Source organism: Callospermophilus lateralis, chromosome 1, assembly GCF_048772815.1.
Source record: "Callospermophilus lateralis isolate mCalLat2 chromosome 1, mCalLat2.hap1, whole genome shotgun sequence".
In the NCBI taxonomy this organism is placed as follows: domain Eukaryota; kingdom Metazoa; phylum Chordata; class Mammalia; order Rodentia; family Sciuridae; genus Callospermophilus; species Callospermophilus lateralis.
This window is the reverse complement of record NC_135305.1, coordinates 13502380-13522790: the sequence shown is the minus strand read 5'-3', so window position 1 is coordinate 13522790 and position 20411 is coordinate 13502380. Positions and strand designations below refer to the sequence as shown.

Here is a 20411-nt window from a genome sequence, read left to right as displayed (position 1 = left end):
AAAAGGATCCATAGACCAGGGGCTCCACTTGCAAATCTAATAGGTGTACAGGCATTGTCCAAAGAAGAAGGAGAAGAAGGCTGTTGTGTAGGGTTGGCCTGTGTCCTGGAGTCCAGATGAAAGAACAAGGTGTTTGAATTTGTTTTCCATGATGGGGGTTCCTTTAGAAAACAGATTATTCTTGAAGAAGACTGAGGAGTGTCCTCACACTGATGTCAGGCTTCCTCTTCTGACTTCCTGAAGAGAACGATGTGGGAGACTAGAAATGCGGGAGGAAGGTGGGCAGCAACACATGTGCTGGCCCCTCTCATCCTAGGGATTGCAGTGGGATTGTGTGAAAACAGGGTGAGGCAATGGAAGCGCAGTCCTCTCTTCCACGTCTTGTGGAGCACTCATTCCTGTCTTCCCTTCTTTATTGCCTCTGGGTCTGTTCTTTGGGTGGCAATGTGTTTGGATTCTGCTGTGGGCTTTCCTGCCAGGACTTTCAGGGCAGAGAGCAGCCAACTTTGTTTAGTTGAGCTTAGCCTTGGCCCTGAGTGTGAATGTGGACTGTGCTATTCACTAACAGTTGTTTTAGTGTGTTGGGACTTTCTGCAGCAGAGCCTGGGGTAGGGTTAAACCAGGGAGGACCCTGGGTACCCAGTGTAGTGTGGCCTACCATTGTGTGGATGATCTTGACTGTGTGACCTGGGGTGTGAGGTCTTCCCTACGTTTTGCACTTCTGGCATCTCACAAGTCTCCTACTGGCCGCTGCCTTACACAGGTGCCAAGCACTGTACTGAGCTGTAGGTGTTGGCATCCTGGACACATTTCCCCATGGTGCTCACTATGTGGAAGAGATAAGGTTTGCTTTTATAAACACTAATGCATTTAAAATAAGTATGTGCACCACATTAAAGAAAACAAAATGTGAGAACTAAGAAACAATTTTTCTAGAATGACTTCTTTTACCCTATATTTTTAGTAGAATACAGCTTCAGCTGAATAAGGAGAGGTACAAGGAATGAAATGGAAAGATAAAACCTGATGCGGCAAACTACTTAGAGAAAAGGAACACTTTAATGTTTGTTAAAAATGAGTTTCCCCTGGTTGGGATTAATGAAGGAATGTCTCTTTAATTAATGTTCACATGTTTTGGACCCTATTCTTTGTTGTTCAGTAGATATTGGTAAAATTTGCCCCCCTGCAAAATCTGGCTTTCAACTATTTGTAAATAAACTTTTAAAGTATACATCTTTTTATTTGTTTTCAATATCCACTCTGATTACCTCAATGGAACCATACTTAGGCTTTTGTGTCCACGGGGACATTTGTCAATGTGTGGCTTCATTTGGAAAGTCATAGTGCGGTAAAAGTAAATGGCTTCTAGGGTTTGGTAGGTAGAATTTGAAGATGCTACTAAATATCAAAGAGTACAGGGAAGCCTCACAATAAAGAATGATCTGGCCCCAAATGTTAGTAGTGCCAACACTGAGCAGCCCTGCTCTAGTTGAGAAAATGTGGAAGGTCCCCTGGGATTTCTAGAGATTGGTTCAGACAAGGGATCCACTCTCACATGAGAAGGATAAAGATGTCAATCATGAGCGCTCAAGTATGGAGTAGAAGAAGAGGAATTACAAAGTATGTGAGCTCACTTTGATCTTCTCTGTGAAGTAGGAGGCCAAACCTTTGGTTAGGTGGGTGGGAGTGGAGACTGAGGACAAATGGCGACTGAGGAGGCACTTGGTGAAGGGACAGCTGCAGACATGCAATTGTGGACAGTGTGTGAGGAACCAGCAAGAGGTGAAGGAATGGCTGTGCAGCCTCCTGTAGCTGTGCTTTGTGTCTCAGAAAGAGGTTGTGGGTGAAGGTGGGCTGTTATCCACACTACGACCTCAAATGGGATGTGCTGGAGCCATGCTGAAAGGCAGTAGACCCTCCTAGGCATAAAGCAGCCCAACAGGACTTCACACAGCAGCTGAGGGAAGGCAGAAGGTTACCATCAGGTGGTGCTGAGTGTTGATGAGCAGGTAGCATGTTCAGTGGGGTAGAGGAGGCTTCTTCCAGATGCACTGTTGAGGGCAGAATGTGTCCTCTCCCTCATCTTCTGTTTCCTCATCCCACAGGGTGCAAATACTAATGCCAGGGGAGTGTGGAAGGACCTAGCAGCGCCTCTCAACCACATTAACCTTCATGTCCGTGGGGGCTACATCCTGCCCTTTCAGGAGCCTGCACTGAACACACACTTGAGGTGAGTACAGGGCTAGTGTTCCTCTTTACACACTGGTTCACCACGACTTCTGATGGACAACACCACCCCCCTCAAGGAGAAATTAGTTTATACCAAACTCGCTTTACTTTTTTGTTTTTGCTCATTTGGTAATTTGTGTTTTAACATTTTTCAAATCATCCAATTCTGCGTCCATCAGTGGACCAGAGGCTGCTGCAGTTGTATGTGGAGTGTGGGGAGCAGAGGTGCTGAGATGCGTGTCTAGTGATAGGGCATCACACTCTGCCTGGATTGCCCTCGGGCCTTTCTCAAGAAGATGTTGATCTGGGGCTGCACGCAGATAGATTTGAAAGATGATGACAATAACTGTATTCTTAAACCTCCTGAATCTCTGAATTTCCACCATGGTAGCTTAAGAGATTAGCTTCCCTGGTCCTCTGAGGGCTTTTGTTTAGTTATAGCACTGAAAACCTCATCTCTTGGAAAAACACAATTTTGAGCTAACTGGGTCAGCTGGTCACCCTATTCGCCTTGGCTTGACCACCTATGTTCAGTTTTAGTTCTTGCCTCACTTGCTTTCTTTTCTAGATGTGGGATCCTCTGTTCAGCTTCCTATAACCTCAACTTCCCTTTCTTTTTTCCCATGAATCCATTTCATTTTTTGCGATTGAAACTTGGTTCCAAAACTTCCTTTTCCTACAAACCTCAAGTATTCCATATCATTCACTTTCCCTTTATAATTTTTTCATTTTAAGAGTGCAGGATATATCTGTATTAAAGAGGTTCACATTTATATCATCGCATAGTTGAAAATGTAATGTTTTTTTAAATATACTGGGAGGTTTTTTTTGAAGTTTAGAGATCATTTCTTTGCTTTGAAGCTGGTTTATGAGCTTAATTTTTCAAATTATTCATTTTAGGAATAATATGCCTTAATCCAACACTAGCTGTTTTTTTTTTCTCTAAGTGTTTAGGTTCAGGATATTTCTACACTGACTCCAAAATTATCTTTCCCAAATGACAATCTTAACTTGTTGCTTCCTGGTTGAAGTCTGAACTCTTTGACTAATAGGGTGGTTAAGATCCATCACAATCTTCTTCCAAGTTAACCTTAACAACTGTTTCTCCAACTATAACTTAATGTATATGTCGGTGTGTGTGTGTGTGTGTGTGTGTGTGTGTGTGTGTGTGTACCAGCCCTGGCCCAAATGTTCCCCAAACATATTCACCCAGTTTATAGCATTAGGTTGGGTTTCTGTACTTATTACTCTTTACAGACCCAGGTATTCCAACATGGTACCTAAGATTTTTGCTACTGAATGATACAGTCAGCCCTCTGTGCATTTTTTATTATTATTTAGATCACCAAATTTTATTTCTGAAATATTTGAAACATATTAGTTTTAAAAGTGACTTATGTAGGGTCCATTTTCCATATTTGGAACCTTCAGCACTCACTGGAGGAAAATGTTTTGAGTAAATGGCTGGCTTTGAACTCAAGATCCTCCTGCCTCGGCCTCCAAGGCTCTAGGATTCCTACCATACCCAGCCGGTATAGTTATCTTGCACTTTTTATTTTGGCCTCCCAACCCGAGAGCTGGAGAAAAACAAATGTAAGTTATGCTAATATTATCAGAGAAGAGGGTTTGGAAGGGAGTTGTACACAATCAAATTTTAATTTTTCCTATAGTCTTCAGTTTTTGACATCTGGGAATGCATACATTAAATTTATGTATTTAGTGGTTCTTCTCTGGGAGTTTACCAGAATCTCATGAAATAGTTTTAAATATACATGTCCAGCCTTAGTGGATTCTTGAAGATCCAGAGTAATCTCAGATTTCATATACAAAAAATCCTCCCCGCTCTTCTAGCAGAGGGAGTGCTGCCTCCTCTGAATTTCTGGACATTGTCTAACTTCTAACCTTTACAGATATCTCTTTTCTCCTAAATATTGTTAAATATTTCAATGATAGTTATTTCATGCTCTATCTAACAACTTTCCTTGCCGAAGCCCTTAGTGGAATGTAAATCTATGCTTTGTTATTTCTGCAGACTCTTTAGTGCTCACTTAATACCTTGTGTGTTCAGTGATATTTTGTTTTTCCTATGTGGTGACCTTGAGGACCCAGATAGATGCATGTCTCCTCCAAAAGAAAATTACCGTATCTTTGGGTACAAGCCAGTTGTACTACTGCCAACTTGGTATCATGTTAGGTCCCTTTAAAGATCCTGGTTTCACTTGTGAATTGGAGGTTCAGCCTCTCTTTCTTCAGTTACCAGTTTTAGGGTTCCAGTGTTAGGCCTATAAGGCATTGGCCCCAGAGAAATTCCAGGTTTGACTTCTTGCACACCCTTGTGAATGGACCCATTGTTTTTTACCCCTGTTGTTTTTCATTCACTTAGATGTGTACTTCTTTTGCAAAGTATCTAGGATCAAGTAGTATTCCATTGGATAGGTACTCTAGAATGCTATTCCACCATCGTTCTGGTTCTGGAAGTATCATTTTGGAGTGCTTCCTTTTGTGTCACTGTTCATATTCTGCTTTGGTTTTTTGGAGATAGTGTCTGATCTCTCTTACAATGAAGGTGAAATAGATCATGATTTTTGATTTATTTGAATCTGTGTTGTCTTGAACTTCTTAGCAGTGAAAGATCAACACAAGCACTGAGAGTGACAGCAAGCTAGTGTGTTATCACAGAGCCTGACTTGTGCAGTGGAGGCTGCAGTGGAGGCTGAAGTAGGAAACAACACACTAGGGCACCTAAGGCCAGGGAGGGCACACAGGAGCCAGAGATCAGCTGGGAATCCAGAGGCGTGAGGCCATGAGGAGATGCATAATGAAATGGCTCTTCCTACCTTCCTATTCTCTCTTTGCAGTACTTGGACCATCTCTTTGAGCATTGTTTTGTGCTCCTGTTCTACATTTTAAGGCAGAAAATTAGAAAGCTTTGTTTTTCTCTCAACACAAATAATAGTAAGTTACCAAGTAAGGGAAGTGGCATTATGTAAATGGGCCTTTTGGTGTGTTTTTGTTTCCTGATTGAAACTGGTCCTTAGATAGGATGCATATATTTGTATGAGGTTTCCTTCTCTGCCAATAGTCTGCATTATAAATCGTGGTTTTATACATTGCTTTCATTGTCCTTATTGCAGCGATTCTGATGCTTAAGTTATTGCCTCCTACATAAACATTTAGTGATAATGGTTCTATCTCATGTAACATTATTTAGTCTAGAGAAAGAACCACCTTCTAATTTGTCCTTTGTTCCTGAAATTAGCAGAACCATCTTTTCCAAGTAACTTTGAAATATGAAGGAAGCATTTGACAAAATTATTTCAGTCCTGTCCTTTGTGTGTTATATAACTCCTGTTTCCCACAGTCGGCAGAACCCTCTTGGTCTCATCATTGCCCTGGATGAGAATAATGAAGCATCAGGAGAACTTTTCTGGGATGATGGGGCATCGATAGGTGAGTCTGTTATGAGAGAGTGTTGCTTGCCCTCCTATGTCTGTGTGTTATGGCCCCTCACTCTTGCTGGTCAAGCAGGTGGAGGAGAAATATCCCAGGCACAGTAGCAAAAGTCACTAGAGAGAAGAATTTGTTTCTGATTGTGCTACTTGAGATGTATCAAATAACCACCAATGTGAGGACAACAGGTTTCTATTTCTCAGCAGTGTGCCATTGGCCACTGATCTATAATAGGCTCTCATTTTATTATGTATGAATACCTGAATGACATATGGTCAATAATATTCCAATAATTCATCAGTAATGTAAATGTCTTCCCCCCAAATACTTAGCAACAAATGTCAAGGACATATTAGGAAGGCCAGGAGTATGTACTTTTGAAGTATATCTGCATCTAACTATGTTTTGCAACATGTTTCTGGCACCAGTTAGTAACATTGTTGAGGTCCTTCTTAGGAAATAGATTCCCTTAATGCATATTCCTAAACACTCTTGGAAGGGAATCTCCTCAAGGTTACTCTTGGAAAGAGAGGGAAGATCCATAGCTTCTTTGGGACTCTATTTATAATTTCCTTAATGTCAAGGTGTAGCTTTTTAAATATTATCCAATTTATTTTATTTAAATGTTTCACTGATATGGAATGATGGAAAATATTCAATGTAAACAATATACTCAGGTACTGTTTATAATGATTACCAGTCAAATTAATTAACATCTATCACCAGCCATCTGTATATTAGCTCACCAGAACTTGTCTTCTTGTAGTTGAATGTTTGTACATTTGAACCAACACATCACAAGTACTTCCGATCCCCAGACTTTTCAACCTCTGTTCTAGTCTCTGCTTGAACAAATTCAACTTTTGTAGATTATAGATGTAAATGAGATCATACAGTATTTTCTTTCTTTGCTTTGTGTAGCTTGTGTCTCTTACTATGGAGTACTTCTGCTTCACCCATATTGTCAGAAATGACAGGATTTTCTTATTTTTAAGGCTAACTAATATTCCTTTTATGCATTACCACAATTTGTTCTCCATTGATCTGTAGGTTGACCATTTGGTTATTTCTATATCTCAGTTATTGTGAAAAATATATTAAAAACTTAAAGTTAAGGGCTAAAGCCATATTCCCTTGGAGAAAAAAAATGTGGAATAGGATTTTATGCAGTGGTCTTGGAAGTATTTAATTGGAGTTGACACCAAAAGTATAGATGAGAAAAGTAAAAACATTAAACCAGTGGGGACTACATCAAGGTAGAAAGCTTCTGCTCAACATGACGATCAGCAGTATGAAAAGGGAGCCCATAGATGGGGAAAATATGTGCAAACCACATATCTGATAAGTGTCTTAACACAAAAAATACATCAGGAAAATTGTGTTTCAATAGCAAGTGAATAAACAATCAGATTTTAAAATTGGACAAAGGATTTGAATAGAAATTTTTTCCAAAGAAAACATAAAATTGACTAAGACATATATGTAAAGGTCCTTAAAAACCACTAATCAGCAGAGAAATTACACTGAGATATCTTTTCATACTTGTTAGGATGCTTACTGTGAAAAAGAGGACATAGCAAGTGTCATGAGGAGAAAGTGGAACAAAACTATTTAAAGTGCAAACTGGTACAGGAATTTTGGGATGCAATATAGAAGTTCTGCAAAGTATTGAAAATAGAACTATCCTATGAGCTAGCAATCCCACTTCTGAATATATATCTAATAAAATGAAATTGGCTTGTCAAATAGATGTGTGCACCCCCATGTTAATTGCAGCATTATTCATAAGAGCTAAGATATAGAAACACCTGTGATCACATGTAGATGAATGAATATATATTGTGGAAAAGTACTGTATATATATTGTGGGATAGTACTGCATCATGAAAGGAAGGAAATCCTGCCCCTAGGGTCTGCAGAATGAGCTTTAAGGAGAGGTAGATGAAAATTGTTCTTGTTTGGTGGGCAGGCTATTCTGACTCGTCTTTCTTCTGCTTTCAGACACTGTGGCCAATAAAGTTTATCTTTTCTGTGAGTTTTCTGCCACCCAAGTGAGTAGCACATTTTTATGAATCTTAGGTATGAGATTTTGTCTACCATAGGCTCATATGTGCTTGTGAATGTGTGTAATTATGTTTCTATCTTCATAAAAATATGGAAATGATAACAATAATGGCTACAGGTAAACAACACAATGTCATATAAGACTTCAGTCCCAGTAATATATCATCCATCTTATCAAAAGAAGGCAATAATATTGATGCATCAAAGCAGTTGGTCAGTGTGCTTTTTTTTTTTTAAACTCAATGTGATTTTCTAAAATGAGTGTGTGTGTGTCTGTTCCTGATTGTTTTGTTTTCTCAGAGTAATATGAAAGTAAGTTTATACACACAGCATTTGTTAGTTGGGAGAGCTAAGAGGTATTCAGAGCAGTGGGGATCTTCTGGTCTAGGATGGAGCATTTGAGTGGCTGAAGAATCTGTGTTTTCGAGGTACAGCTTTGGGCTTCATTGTGCTATTTTGACTTTCAGAACCGCCTGGATGTGAAGATTTCACAAGCAACCTACAAGGACCCCAATAATTTAGCATTCCAGCAGATTAAAATCTTTGGGACACAGGAACCCAGCAACATTACAGTGAAACACAATGGTGTCCTGATTCAGGCTGCTCCCAAGGTCACATATGATGCTCAGCTGAAGGTAAAAATTCATGTATTGAGGTTGTTTTTCCAGAATTACTCATAGCACCTTGGTTTTCCTGCTTCCTGAGGTTGTGTGGATGCCTGTGGTGGGGAAGTCAGGGGCCTGGGAATGGAAGTGGTGATGAGGTGGTGGGCAGAGCTAGTAAGACAGGGAGGTCCTGCTCAGCAGGGATGATGATCCACTTTCCCCAGCCTCTCAGTGTTCTCCTCTGTCTCACTGGCTTCACTTTCAACATTTTAGTTACAGGGTACATAAGAGAGCAGAGTTAGGAAAGTGTGGAACAGGTAAGAAGAAAAGGGATCTGGAAGCTGATGGCTGATGCTGAAAGGTAAAGTTGGGAGGAAGGAGTCCCATGAATTCAAATACTGAAGTTCCCACTTTTTGAAAACTTTAAAGAGATGAGTAGAAGTTATCTCCAACACATATATTCTAAAAAACCAGTTTAGGACTAAGAATTGGTGATCCCACTCAATGGGTACTTGTTTGGTTAGATAATAATAATAAATAATTTCCCACTGGTTGTGAAGAGACATGGCCATCCTGAGTAGCCTATAATCATTCACTCTGATGCTGAGTCTAATGAAAATTCCTTTCTCCCAATAATCCTGACCATGGTACTGCACTTACTCCTGGCATTGTAGCTTCTGGGTTAACATGGTTCATGAGGGACGGTCCAAATTTGGGGAAAACAAGTGAGTTTAGACTTCTTCTATCATGACAATTGACATTTTTTCTGATAACACAATGAGAGAATACACATATTATGAAGATAGGAATAAATGTCTAAATGGCTGGTTATGCATATGGCAAAGTGCAAGGTACATGAAGGATTCATGTGGGAAAACAAACTCAATTCATATTGTTATTGTTCATATTCATAAGTTAATTAATAAGACCTGAGGAGCTCTTTTAGTGTTTGAATGTGGGTAGTGAGGTGTCATGATTTGTACATATGAACAATTGAGAAGACACTCAGGACCAAACCAACATATAGGAAATGTTCGCTCATGTTTTAATTGATGTTTAAAGTTTAGTGGAGCAGTTGAGCTGAGCTTTGTTTAGACAACAGGTCCGGTGCTGGGCCTAGAAAGTGGCATATCAGGTCTGGATTCCTCAGCTACAAGGGAAAGGAAACCCTGAATGGTAACAAGCTGGACTGTTTTTTTTCTTTCTGCAAGTAGTTGTATAGAGGTAGACACTAGTAATAGACATAGTAGTTTACAGGCTGGCATGGTTCAATGGCTCAATGTTGTTGAGATTGAGGTCTTTTCTTCTCTTTTGATAGGAAGTAGCTGCTTAGATTTTGTCAGTAAGTTACTGATTGTGGGAAAATATAGGAAGTGAGATAGGAAAGAGTGTGTAGGGAGAGGTATAGGGTTAGAAAATACCCTTAAATCTAGAAATAAATACCTGGACAGAAAGTCCCCGGGAACTAGTTCTCACTTTTTCATGGTCATAGCTGTGCTATGTTGTCAAAAAATGAGCTATTTTTAGGGACTTTTGTTTACTAAAATTTGAGAAAGAGCAAGGAGGAAGCAACTAGTGATATCTTCCTTGAAGGGGAAGGAAAGGAAAGGGGTGATCACCGAAGGTTTTATTTGATCTCATTCTGTTCACAACATAATGCACAAGATTTTAATAAGGTAATGACATTTGCCAAGTTGCTAGTGAATATTCCCTCTTCCATGTATATAGCCCACTATACAGGAACTACTTTCAAATCTTACTACTATTGTTGAGAGTCAGGTCTGATGCCTACATGTGTTGATAAAACTATTCAGAACTTGCCAGGCCTTTGATCTGAGGATATTTCTTTGTGTGTTTTCCACTCCTTCAGGTTGCCATCATCACAGAGATCAGTCTTGTGCTGGGAGAGGAATACACAGTGGAGTGGAACACAATCATCAGAGATGAAGAAAAGATAGACTGCTACCCCGATGAGCATGGTGCTTCTGAAGCAAACTGCATTGCCCGAGGCTGTGCCTGGGAGGTAACCACACTGAGGTGTTGATGGACACCCAGATCTTTAACCTTAGGTAGCAATTTCTTGAGCATAGCCCTAGTACCCAGGTGCCTACTTCAATTCCATAGAAACAGGGCTTCCAAGGAACCTGGTCTATGTATGAAGATTAGATGTGGATTGGGATCATGTTTTTTTTTTAATAATTATTTTGCTCTTGTCTAGAAATTTACTTTTTATCACTACCTAATTATATGTACATGAATGAGTGCTGTGTTGGCTTTATCTCCATACAGATTGCCTTCTCTGATTATTTCTATTTGACAACTCTAGGACCACTGTTGATCTACAGTCTCAACTCTCCTTTCCAGGAATCCAGTTCTGTTGGAGTCCCTCATTGTTATTTTGTCAATGATCTGTACTCTGTGAGCAATGTCCAGTACAACTCCCATGGGGCCACGGCTGACATCTCCTTAAAGCCTTCTGTTTATGCCAACACCTTCCCCTCCACACCTGTGAGTCCCCTCCACCTGCAGGTGACCTACCACAAGGATGAAATGCTGCAATTTAAGGTAAACATGGTACTTGTATCAGGTACTGAGTAGGCCCTTTTTAGTGACATTATATTTTCAAGTTAGGTTATAGAACTCTAAAATGTGAATTTCTTTTAAGGTTCAATTTATAGGGCACTAGATTACTATCCTATTTCAAAGCATAATGAGAATTCATTGCCAGTGAGACCTGTTTTAATTTGCAATTTGAAGATGTTTGGTGGCTACGCTAAGGAGGTTTTTGGAGAACAAAACAGAGAGAGACAAGTTAAGATGTTTTCAAATATGTGTTCCAGTGGGGTTTGAGATTGGATGAGTACAGGAAAATAGATGGGGAAAAAGTCAACATTTTAGACTATGAAGGGGGATTTACAAATGTCGAATGTTTTCTTTGATATAAAGAGTCTGATTCATAGTGGTATGGGGAGAGGGAGCATTGGAGGAATAGACAAACTCAAGATAGGGCAGAGGGGTTGGAGGGGAAGTAAGGGTGCATGGTGTTAGAAATGATGGTGAAACGTGATGATCATTATTATCCAAAGTACACGTATGAAGACATGATTTGGTGTGGATATACTTTGTATTCAACCAGAGGTATGAAAAATTGTGCTCTGTATGTGTAATAAGAACTGTAATGTGTTTCGCTGTCTATATAAAAACAAAAAGAAAGGGGGTTACATTATCTGGTGACTTTATGGTAAATGTAGATAAGGGAGAGGGAGACTTGAAGAATGAGTACCATATTTTTGTCATGTCTGTGTCAACAATGGTGACGTTACCTGAAATGAGGAAGTACTGAAAAGGTTTGTATGTGGACAACGTAAGAGTTTGGTTTTGGACACTGAAATTGATGTGTCTCTTAAATATCCATTGAAGTGCAATAACTTCTTTCCTTAGATTGTTTAATTACATCTAAAGCCTACGTGAGGACTAGCTGTTTTTGTGTTTGTTTCCCTCTTAAAACTGTCAGCTTTTCTGTGGCCAGAATGTGTGTTTCCTCTTTGTGCTTCTGAAACCTAACACAGAGGCTCATGGATAGTACTTGTTCACATGTGCGACATCAACTTGGAGTCTCAGAATTGTAACATGTCCTAATGTAAGGAATGATGTCTGTTTTCTTTGTTGTTATTTTCTGTGTTTTTAGTCCTCACTATAGCATTGATGTTTAGTGGTGGGCCCATAAAGGCTCAAAATTGAAGAACTTGCTTTCAGCTAGTCCATCAGTTTCCATGCAGTTTCTCTCTTTGAAACACTTGCATCTTTCTGAGATGCCTTTAATACTCTGTACCTTTTGTTTGCTGTTGCTTTACAACAATGATTGATCTCATTTCTTGTGCTTGCTTATAGCTGCAAAGTTCTTATGATTCAGGCTTTAATTCTCCCATGGAACCATCTCAATGTCCCAGAAACATTGTTAGGCATCTCCTTGCCTATACTCTCAGAATTTCTAGATTTCTACATTTACTCACATTGCTAAAGTGTCATGAATCCTTCTCTTTAACTTTCCATTAGCAAGAGAAATTTTCAAAACAATAGCCTTGTATAATTAAGTTCATATGCACAATTACCTCTGTAATATTATGTGAGTATTTGTGAGGTACTCATAGAATATTTAATCTATTATTTTTAGCAAGTCTATGATTATTTTAATCCAAGTTCATATTTTGAGAAAACATTTTTCAATATTGAAGAATTTTAGGTATTCGTATATGTTACTGTTCTAACACAAAATAATAAAGGATACATTCATAAACCACACTCATTTCACAATGGAATTGCAAGTTAGCACAAAAGGTCAAGTGAATTTGATACTGTAATAGAAGCCTTAATAGTGAAATATGATGGATTCAGATCAAAATGTTAAATCTGATGTTGTTCTTTGATGTATCACTTAAATCTACATAGCATGATCTTAAAAGAATGCAAATATATAGCATTTAGACTTATTGTCAATGATGTTAACATTCTTATAAGGGTGTATATTTGGATAATATCTGTACCTAAATTGTTTTTGACAGATAATGATTGTCCATTTACATGATGTGTATGTTGTGATGTTTGATAAAATTCACTATGGTTTGATTGATTGAGAATAATGAGGTTATCTATTTAGCAAGCATCTCTTATTTCTTAGTGATGAGTAATTTAAACATCCTTTCTTCTGTGTTTAATAGAAACCCAGAACTCATTCCCTGTATCTGTATTCTTACTTAAAGTCAGTTTCTTCTGCTCTAGATTTATGACCCCAACAAGAGTCGTTATGAAGTCCCAGTCCCCTTGAACATAACCAGTACTCCATCCAGCACCTCGGAGAGTCAACTCTATGATGTCCTCATTAAGGAGAATCCATTTGGAATAGAAATTCGCCGTAAGAGTGCAGGCACTGTAATGTATGTGGCTCATTTCTAATTTGCATTTCCATGTAACTGTACATTTTTTGTCTGGACTATTGTCCAGATTGATACCTGGTTCAGGCCTCTTTCTGCCAATTACAGATCCATGAGTAAACACTTTCCTTCAAATCTGTTGTTGTTGTTGTTTTTCTCTTCCTTCTTCTCCTCCTCCTCCTCCTCCTTTTTCTTTTTTAAAGTTAGGTTTTTTTATTTTATATTTTAGAAGTAGTTGAACACAATACCTTTATTTTATGTATTGTTATGTGGTGCTGAGGATCAAACTCAGGGCCTCGCATGTGCTAGGCAAGTTCTCTACTCCTCAGCCAGGACCCCAAACCCCTTCAGTCCTGTTCTTATGGGAAGTGTTTGGCAATTGGGATGATGGCTGAGTCTGTTCCTTGTTCCTGGGCATTCATCCATTCAATGTTTATGGGTTACTTAACTATATTAGGTATTGTTTTAGAAACTATGTTAATAGATGGATAATTCCTCTGATCTTACCACTGCCACAATAATTTACATAACTATATTAAAGGAAGTTGGTAGTGATAATTACTCTAAGTAAATGAGCAGGTAATCAAGAGTTATGGTGAGGTTACTGCTTTTGATACTCTGGAGAGAGTAGGTCTCAATTGAAGGGTTAATTTGAAATTGATTATGGATGGAGAGAAGGAAACCCCAACATAAAGCCATGCAAGTAGGGAATAACATTTGTGATAGACCAAGAACATAGGTCACTATATAGGATGAAACTTGGCATGTCAAGGAATGAAACAAATTCAAGGAAGCGAGCAAGGAGGTGAGTGGTGGGAGATGAAGCTGGGGTGTCAGGAAGGCTTAGATCAGGTGCAGCCTGGAAGGCTTCATGAGGTGTGTCCATGAGAAGCCATGGAAGAGGGTCATCAGGGAGTGACATGACGAGAGATGCTTAAACATATCAGTCTGGAAAGCTATAGGGAATGGGCTATTCAAGGGAAAGAACTGAAGGAAGGCTTGGTGGAGTGTTAGCAGCTGAGATGGTGAGATGGATTGAATTTGGTTTTGTGGAGGGAACACTGAAAACAGGCCATGTAATTGAGAAATAGAATATGAAGGAAAACTCCCAAGTTCATAGCGGGGATATCTGTGATTATTGTCATGAAAAAGACTTTGTGGTGTGTTTGGGAGATGTTGGGTTCTGGGTTGTGGTGAGAATCAAATCTTCTGTTGTCCTTAAAAAGTCAGCATTTGGAAGGCAATAGGCAAGGTGATTTTCTTTTCTGAATGTACCCTTTGTGTGTGTGTGTTACAGTTGGGACTCTCAGCTCCTTGGCTTCACCTTCAACGACATGTTCATCCGCATCTCCACCCGCCTGCCCTCCAAGTACATCTATGGCTTTGGGGAAAATGAGCACACAGCCTTCAGGAGAGACTTGAACTGGCACACGTGGGGCATGTTTTCCAGAGATGAACCCCCCGGGGTAAGCAAGGAGCCCTGTGGCTATGTGCCTCTCTGCCTCTTTCCTCCCACATACATCATGGTCACCTTGGGCTACATGATCCCAGACTCGGATTTTCTTTTTCTGCTCTTAGACTATAGGCTAATTTTCATTTATGCTTCTTATGTGTTTTACTCCTTTTAGAGGATAGACCAAATCCATCTCAGTAAACAAGTTTTTCTAGGATTCTTTCTCATGTACAATGACTTTTAACCTCCTTTGATTTCTCCCCTGTGACTCTCAGTACAAGAAGAATTCCTATGGTGTCCACCCCTACTACATGGGACTAGAGGAGGACGGCAGTGCCCATGGAGTTCTCCTGCTGAACAGCAATGCCATGGGTAGGATGGTGCCAGCGCTCCTTCTATTGTTGTCTCCCAGTCAGTCATCCTGTGAAACTCTAGAATGTTCTTGACCTAGCAGCTTTCCAATGTCAAAATTATTTAGAGGACAGTGGCTGTTTTTCTTCTTTCCATTCTGTTGACTTCAGTCTTGTAGCATGAGATAACAAGATTTAATACAATTCTATTTTGGCAGAAATTCCATATGAAGGATAGGAAGTCCAAGTTAGTCCCTGGTGTCCTAGAGGTTATTAAGTTGGAAGTATCTGCATAGATGGTATTCATGATGAATTACATCACCGCACTCACATCTTTAAGTATGAAGATATGATGTCAAATTAAATTATAAATAATAAAGGGGTGAAAAATTATAGCCTCCGGATAACATTAAAACTGGTGTACTCTGAAAAAGTTCCATGCTGGGGTTAATAAGATTATATCATGTCATTTTCCTTGTTTGATTTTGTACAAGGTTTTATGAGATGTTATCATTGGTGAATATTGGGTGAGGTGCACACAGAATAGTCTTTTTGCCATTCCATGTGTCTATTAAACTATTCTGAAGTAGAAGTTTTATCAATAGTTTAAAAATAGCAGAATGATAAATATAATGAGATAATGAGGCATACCAAAGGGAAAACTTCCTGGGGTGGGACTCTGTAGTCTTTCTCTGAACTGTTTAATTTCATTTGGGTGCAATACAGAATGTGTGCTGTTAATAGATTAGAGTGCAAGAGAATGAAGTTAGGGACTCACAGATTGTTCCTTGTCTTGTAGGTTTCTAGCTTAGTTTTCATTTGTCACTTTCCTATCTTTTCAGATGTGACTTTCCAGCCCACACCTGCTCTGACATACCGTACCACAGGGGGGATTCTGGATTTTTATGTGTTCTTGGGGCCAACTCCAGAGCTTGTCACTCAACAGTACACGGAGGTAGGTTGAAATTCTGCAGATCATCAAGTATTTATATGGCACATTCCATGTTCCCCAATACTCATTCATTATTAAAACTCACTCTGACAAGTAGAATCGTAGGTTTTTCTTAGAGCCAAACATATTATATAATAAGAAGCAATAAGTACCTTCCAATAACCATTAATTTAGAGCCTAATTATTCCACATTAGGTAAAGTAGTCATTGCACCTGAGGTAATACTGAGCCTAGTGGTGTGAAGTGGTGATGGAAAGGATAAGATCCTAGTGCTGATAATTGTGGTAGTGGTATTGGTAAGAGTGGTTGTGGAATGTTTATGGTGGAAAAATGACCATATGTGTGAGGATTGTAGTAGTGGTGCTTAAGGTACTAATGATGGAAAGGGTAATGGTGGGAGTATTCGTGGTACGAGTGGTGGTGATAGAGATGATAACAGTTGTGATCGTCGTGTGTTGTTGGTTAAAGTGGTGGGGATGGTAATTATGAGCATGTTGGGTATGTTGATGATTGTAATTGTGTGGTGATAGGGAAGATGATGGGGTGAAAATTCTGGGGATTGTGTGGGTGATGGTGATGGGTTGATGATAGTGAAGATGGGGGACTGATGTGGTGGTAATGGAGGTAATATTTGGGACTGTTGAAGACAGTAGTCATTTTTGTGATAATAAAAACAAATTCTGTCACTTATCAAACTCTTACTGCATTTTAGACTATTTACATGTATTAAGTCATTAAGTCCTCATCAAAACAATATGGGGCAAAGATTACAATTATGCTTAACTTACCAGTGAAGGATTGAAACATGAGGAGATTACTTAATTTTGTTCAAGGTCACAGAACCAGGAGGACATGAGCCTGTGTGTTAACCCAGGCACTTTCCCTCTGGGATCTGTTCTCTTCAGCAATAACCTAGGCCACCTCTAGGAATAAGAGTAAATTTAGATTGTACAGAATTCCAAGAGAATGAACTTTAGTCTAGAAAGAAGCTTTCTCAAGGTATCCTAGTAGTTTTATATCTGCTGAGTTTTCTCTGGATTTGAATAGGTTGATTGTCTATCTTGGGGCACTAGAAAAATATTATTTGGTGTACAACTTCATTTGAGTCACTCCTATGAGAAATAATATTTCTGTCCATATTCTAGGTGATTGGTCGACCTGTGATGGTACCTTACTGGTCCCTGGGGTTCCAGCTGTGTCGCTATGGATATGAGAATGATTCTGAGATTTCCAGCTTGTATGATGAGATGGTGGCTGCCCAGATCCCCTATGTATGTCTCAGTATTGGTGCACTGGCTCTATGAGCTTATAGCCAACTCAGGCTTCTCTGTGTCTGGATTTATTTGTTGGGTTTTTATGAGATTCAGCAAAAGCACAAAAGTTTTTTCAGACATAATGACACATTGAGTTCCATCCTGACAGTAATTCAGGTGGAGCCTTGCTCCCATATTATAGCATTGTAGACTCGGTGACTCAGAATGAGAAGATGGGGCAAGGTCCAGAACCTTTCTACTATACTATGATTCCTTCCATTTATTTTATTGATTTTTAGACATTTGGTCTAAAAAGTCCTTGGTACCATGAGATGAAAGTTCCCTCAAAAATAATAGTGGTAATTAAAAATGTAGCCCAAATTCAATGATTATGTATTGATTAATTCCAATATTTTTGTACTGCAAACATTCTTTTAATAGCCTGAGCTAATCCCTAGCTGAATATAGGACTTCTAGATATGTTTTCAAAGGAAATATACATAGTAATAAACTCTTAACATTTATTTGAAGAGAAGCAGTATTGAATAATTATAACTGATCCTGCAGAGCAGTTTCAAATTGAATTTTATTCTACTCACTGTTCAATTATTAACAATTGTTCCATTAATGGAAAGTACATCATGCAATATACCATATTCTTATAAGACAACTATTTCTAATTACCTCTGGGATTGAATGCCTACAGTAATTATGAGATTTGTTTTTATTTTTTTCTTTTTCTTATTTTGTAGCCAACTTACCATCCAGATTGTATTATAACTGAGAAGCTAACTTTTTTTTTCTTGTGAATATGAACTGTTTTTATCAGGGGCAACACTGGGGAAGGTAAATGCAATCAATTCTTATTATGGCTATTAACAAAGTAATTTCCCTCCTAGTAATTTTTCATGTTCTCACAATAGCCATTAAATAGAGCCTTTATCATCCTATTTTTACAGATTTATATTATTTCTCTAGTGTGAGTAAAAGTCTGAAAAATGTACTGCATTCTTATTTTTTGCAGTACATAGATGAATTTTCTAGTTTCCATACTGAAAGAGCTAGAATTTGCAAGAGTCAAAAGGAAGCCATTTCAATTCACCATCAGGAGGGGAGAGTGTTTCTCCTCTGGGAGCTGGACTTTCAGCACCAGCAGCCACTGTTTCCTTGTGTCCTCCCCCAGGATGTGCAGTACTCAGACATTGACTACATGGAGCGCCAGCTGGACTTTACCCTCAGCCCCAAGTTTGCTGGGTTTCCAGCCCTGATCAATCGCATGAGGGCTGATGGGATGCGGGTCATCCTCATCCTGGTGAGTCCTTTTGTGCCTCTGTGGATGGAGTGTGTTGGGAGGAGAACTGGGTTTTGGTGGAGAACCACTTTTCTTGTCCCTCTATCCATACGAAGAACAGAGAACTCAAGTACAATAAGAAAAGTATATTTCCAGAGATTCCCAGAAACTCTAGAGGGCAGGTGGAAGCTAGGGCCCTCCCAATGAAGAAGTTCTTTTTCTCTGTCCCTTGTCAAACTCTCTCTTTGTTTTGCCTACTGACTTGAGCTTTGCTTGCAGGACCCAGCCATTTCTGGCAATGAGACACAGCCCTATCCTGCCTTCACTCGGGGAGTGGAGGATGATGTCTTCATCAAATATCCAAATGGTGGAGGCATTGTCTGGGGAAAGGTATGATCTAAGTGGTGACTACTAGTCTCCATGGTGGGAGAGGGCCATAGTTTTTGTGTTTGTGTGTGTTTTACTCTTTCCTTGTGGATGCTGAAGTCATTAGTTTCCATTTCTTGGTTAGTATTTATTGGTATATTGAGGACTTTGTGGATTTCACTTTTATATTGATAAACCCTACATGATAATCAAAAGTATTATTACCCTCTAGGGCTGTGGTTTACAGTCTTAGGAAATCCTACATAGGTAAATTGCCAAGTGCATTGCTGTTAAATATTTTTCTCTCTGCAGGTGTGGCCTGATTACCCTGATATTGTTGTTAACAGCTCTCTAGACTGGGACAGTCAAGTGGAGGTAAAGAGCCCTTTGTGGATGTTGGGTGAAGGCCAGGTTGTTAGGAATGGAACCATACCCACTATCCTGAACATGCCCTGCCAAAGACTTGGGCAAGGCAAGGGAAAAGCTCCTAGGAAAGGTGTACTGTGTGTCAGTCTTTGTGTGAATTAGTTTAAATGCAGTTTTGTTTAATGTCTAATTGGGAGGTAGGTATTATTATCTATGGGACTTAATTGACAAAGAAGTGAAATTACTTGTCCATGGTTTTAGGAGACAGAATGGTTATTTAAAATTCAAACCCACCTGATTTCATAGGCCTATTGAGTTTCCAATGAATGAAACTTTCAAGGAAGACCCATCTTTTCTTAGAATGAGTCTATATCTTATTGTTGTTTTCTTGAGTATTCCTTTTAACTATTATCTCTAACCCTTGTGTTTAGTGATTGGGTCTCTCAGCTTCACTTTTACTTCTCAGGTTCCAGTATTGATTAAAAATTTACTCTTGGGAGCAGGTTTTTGATTGCAATGAAGTTGTCCCATGCTGCTTGACCCAGGTTTCTTTCTAGCTTTACTAAGCAATTGTTGCTTGAAAGAAAACATGGTTCCACACTTGGTCCATGATGACTTCAGCCAGAGGTTCTGGCCAAGAAGTGTACCAAGGGAACTGATGCAGCCTGTCTGCTTTGTCATCAGTTGTTCTCTAATACTTTTGAGCAGGGCTGTCAGGGTGGTATCTGGCCTCTTCAGTAGAACCAATATTTTTCTGGTACTTCTTTATCCACTCTTCAGCAATGATTATTCTTTCTGGACAGAAATTATAGTAGAACATGTGAAGCTTATGAATATTTATAAAAGTACTGAGAAGTCAAAGAAAGTAGTTCCAAGGATACCTACCAAGGATCAAGGGGCTATAGAATATGGCTTCTATATGGTCAACAAGGTAGCATAAGTTGTAATGTCTTGAAACATAGTATTAGCTACTATAGGATCTCAGAGGTGAATGCTCTGCTTAGGGGACATTTGCTATACTGGAGGATCCTAGTAGGTGGATGGAGAGATAAGAAAAGACATTAAGGATGTAAGGGATGGAACTGGCACAGTTAGGCCACA

General features: G+C 39.2%; 1 protein-coding gene across 1 annotated transcript in view; it reads left to right on the top strand.

Annotated features, from left to right (window-relative positions):
* The window catches only part of Mgam (maltase-glucoamylase), a 226757-nt gene that overhangs the window by 66491 nt on the left and 139855 nt on the right, over window positions 1-20411 (top strand). The window contains exons 43-56 of the mRNA XM_077109605.1: window positions 2106-2230; window positions 5591-5679; window positions 7681-7730; window positions 8211-8378; window positions 10219-10371; window positions 10713-10913; window positions 13128-13282; window positions 14577-14745; window positions 15008-15104; window positions 15925-16037; window positions 17180-17305; window positions 18471-18599; window positions 18858-18968; window positions 19257-19319. Coding sequence (XP_076965720.1) covers window positions 2106-2230; window positions 5591-5679; window positions 7681-7730; window positions 8211-8378; window positions 10219-10371; window positions 10713-10913; window positions 13128-13282; window positions 14577-14745; window positions 15008-15104; window positions 15925-16037; window positions 17180-17305; window positions 18471-18599; window positions 18858-18968; window positions 19257-19319 — 1749 coding nt within the window. The remainder of the gene's footprint in view (window positions 1-2105; window positions 2231-5590; window positions 5680-7680; window positions 7731-8210; window positions 8379-10218; window positions 10372-10712; window positions 10914-13127; window positions 13283-14576; window positions 14746-15007; window positions 15105-15924; window positions 16038-17179; window positions 17306-18470; window positions 18600-18857; window positions 18969-19256; window positions 19320-20411) is intronic.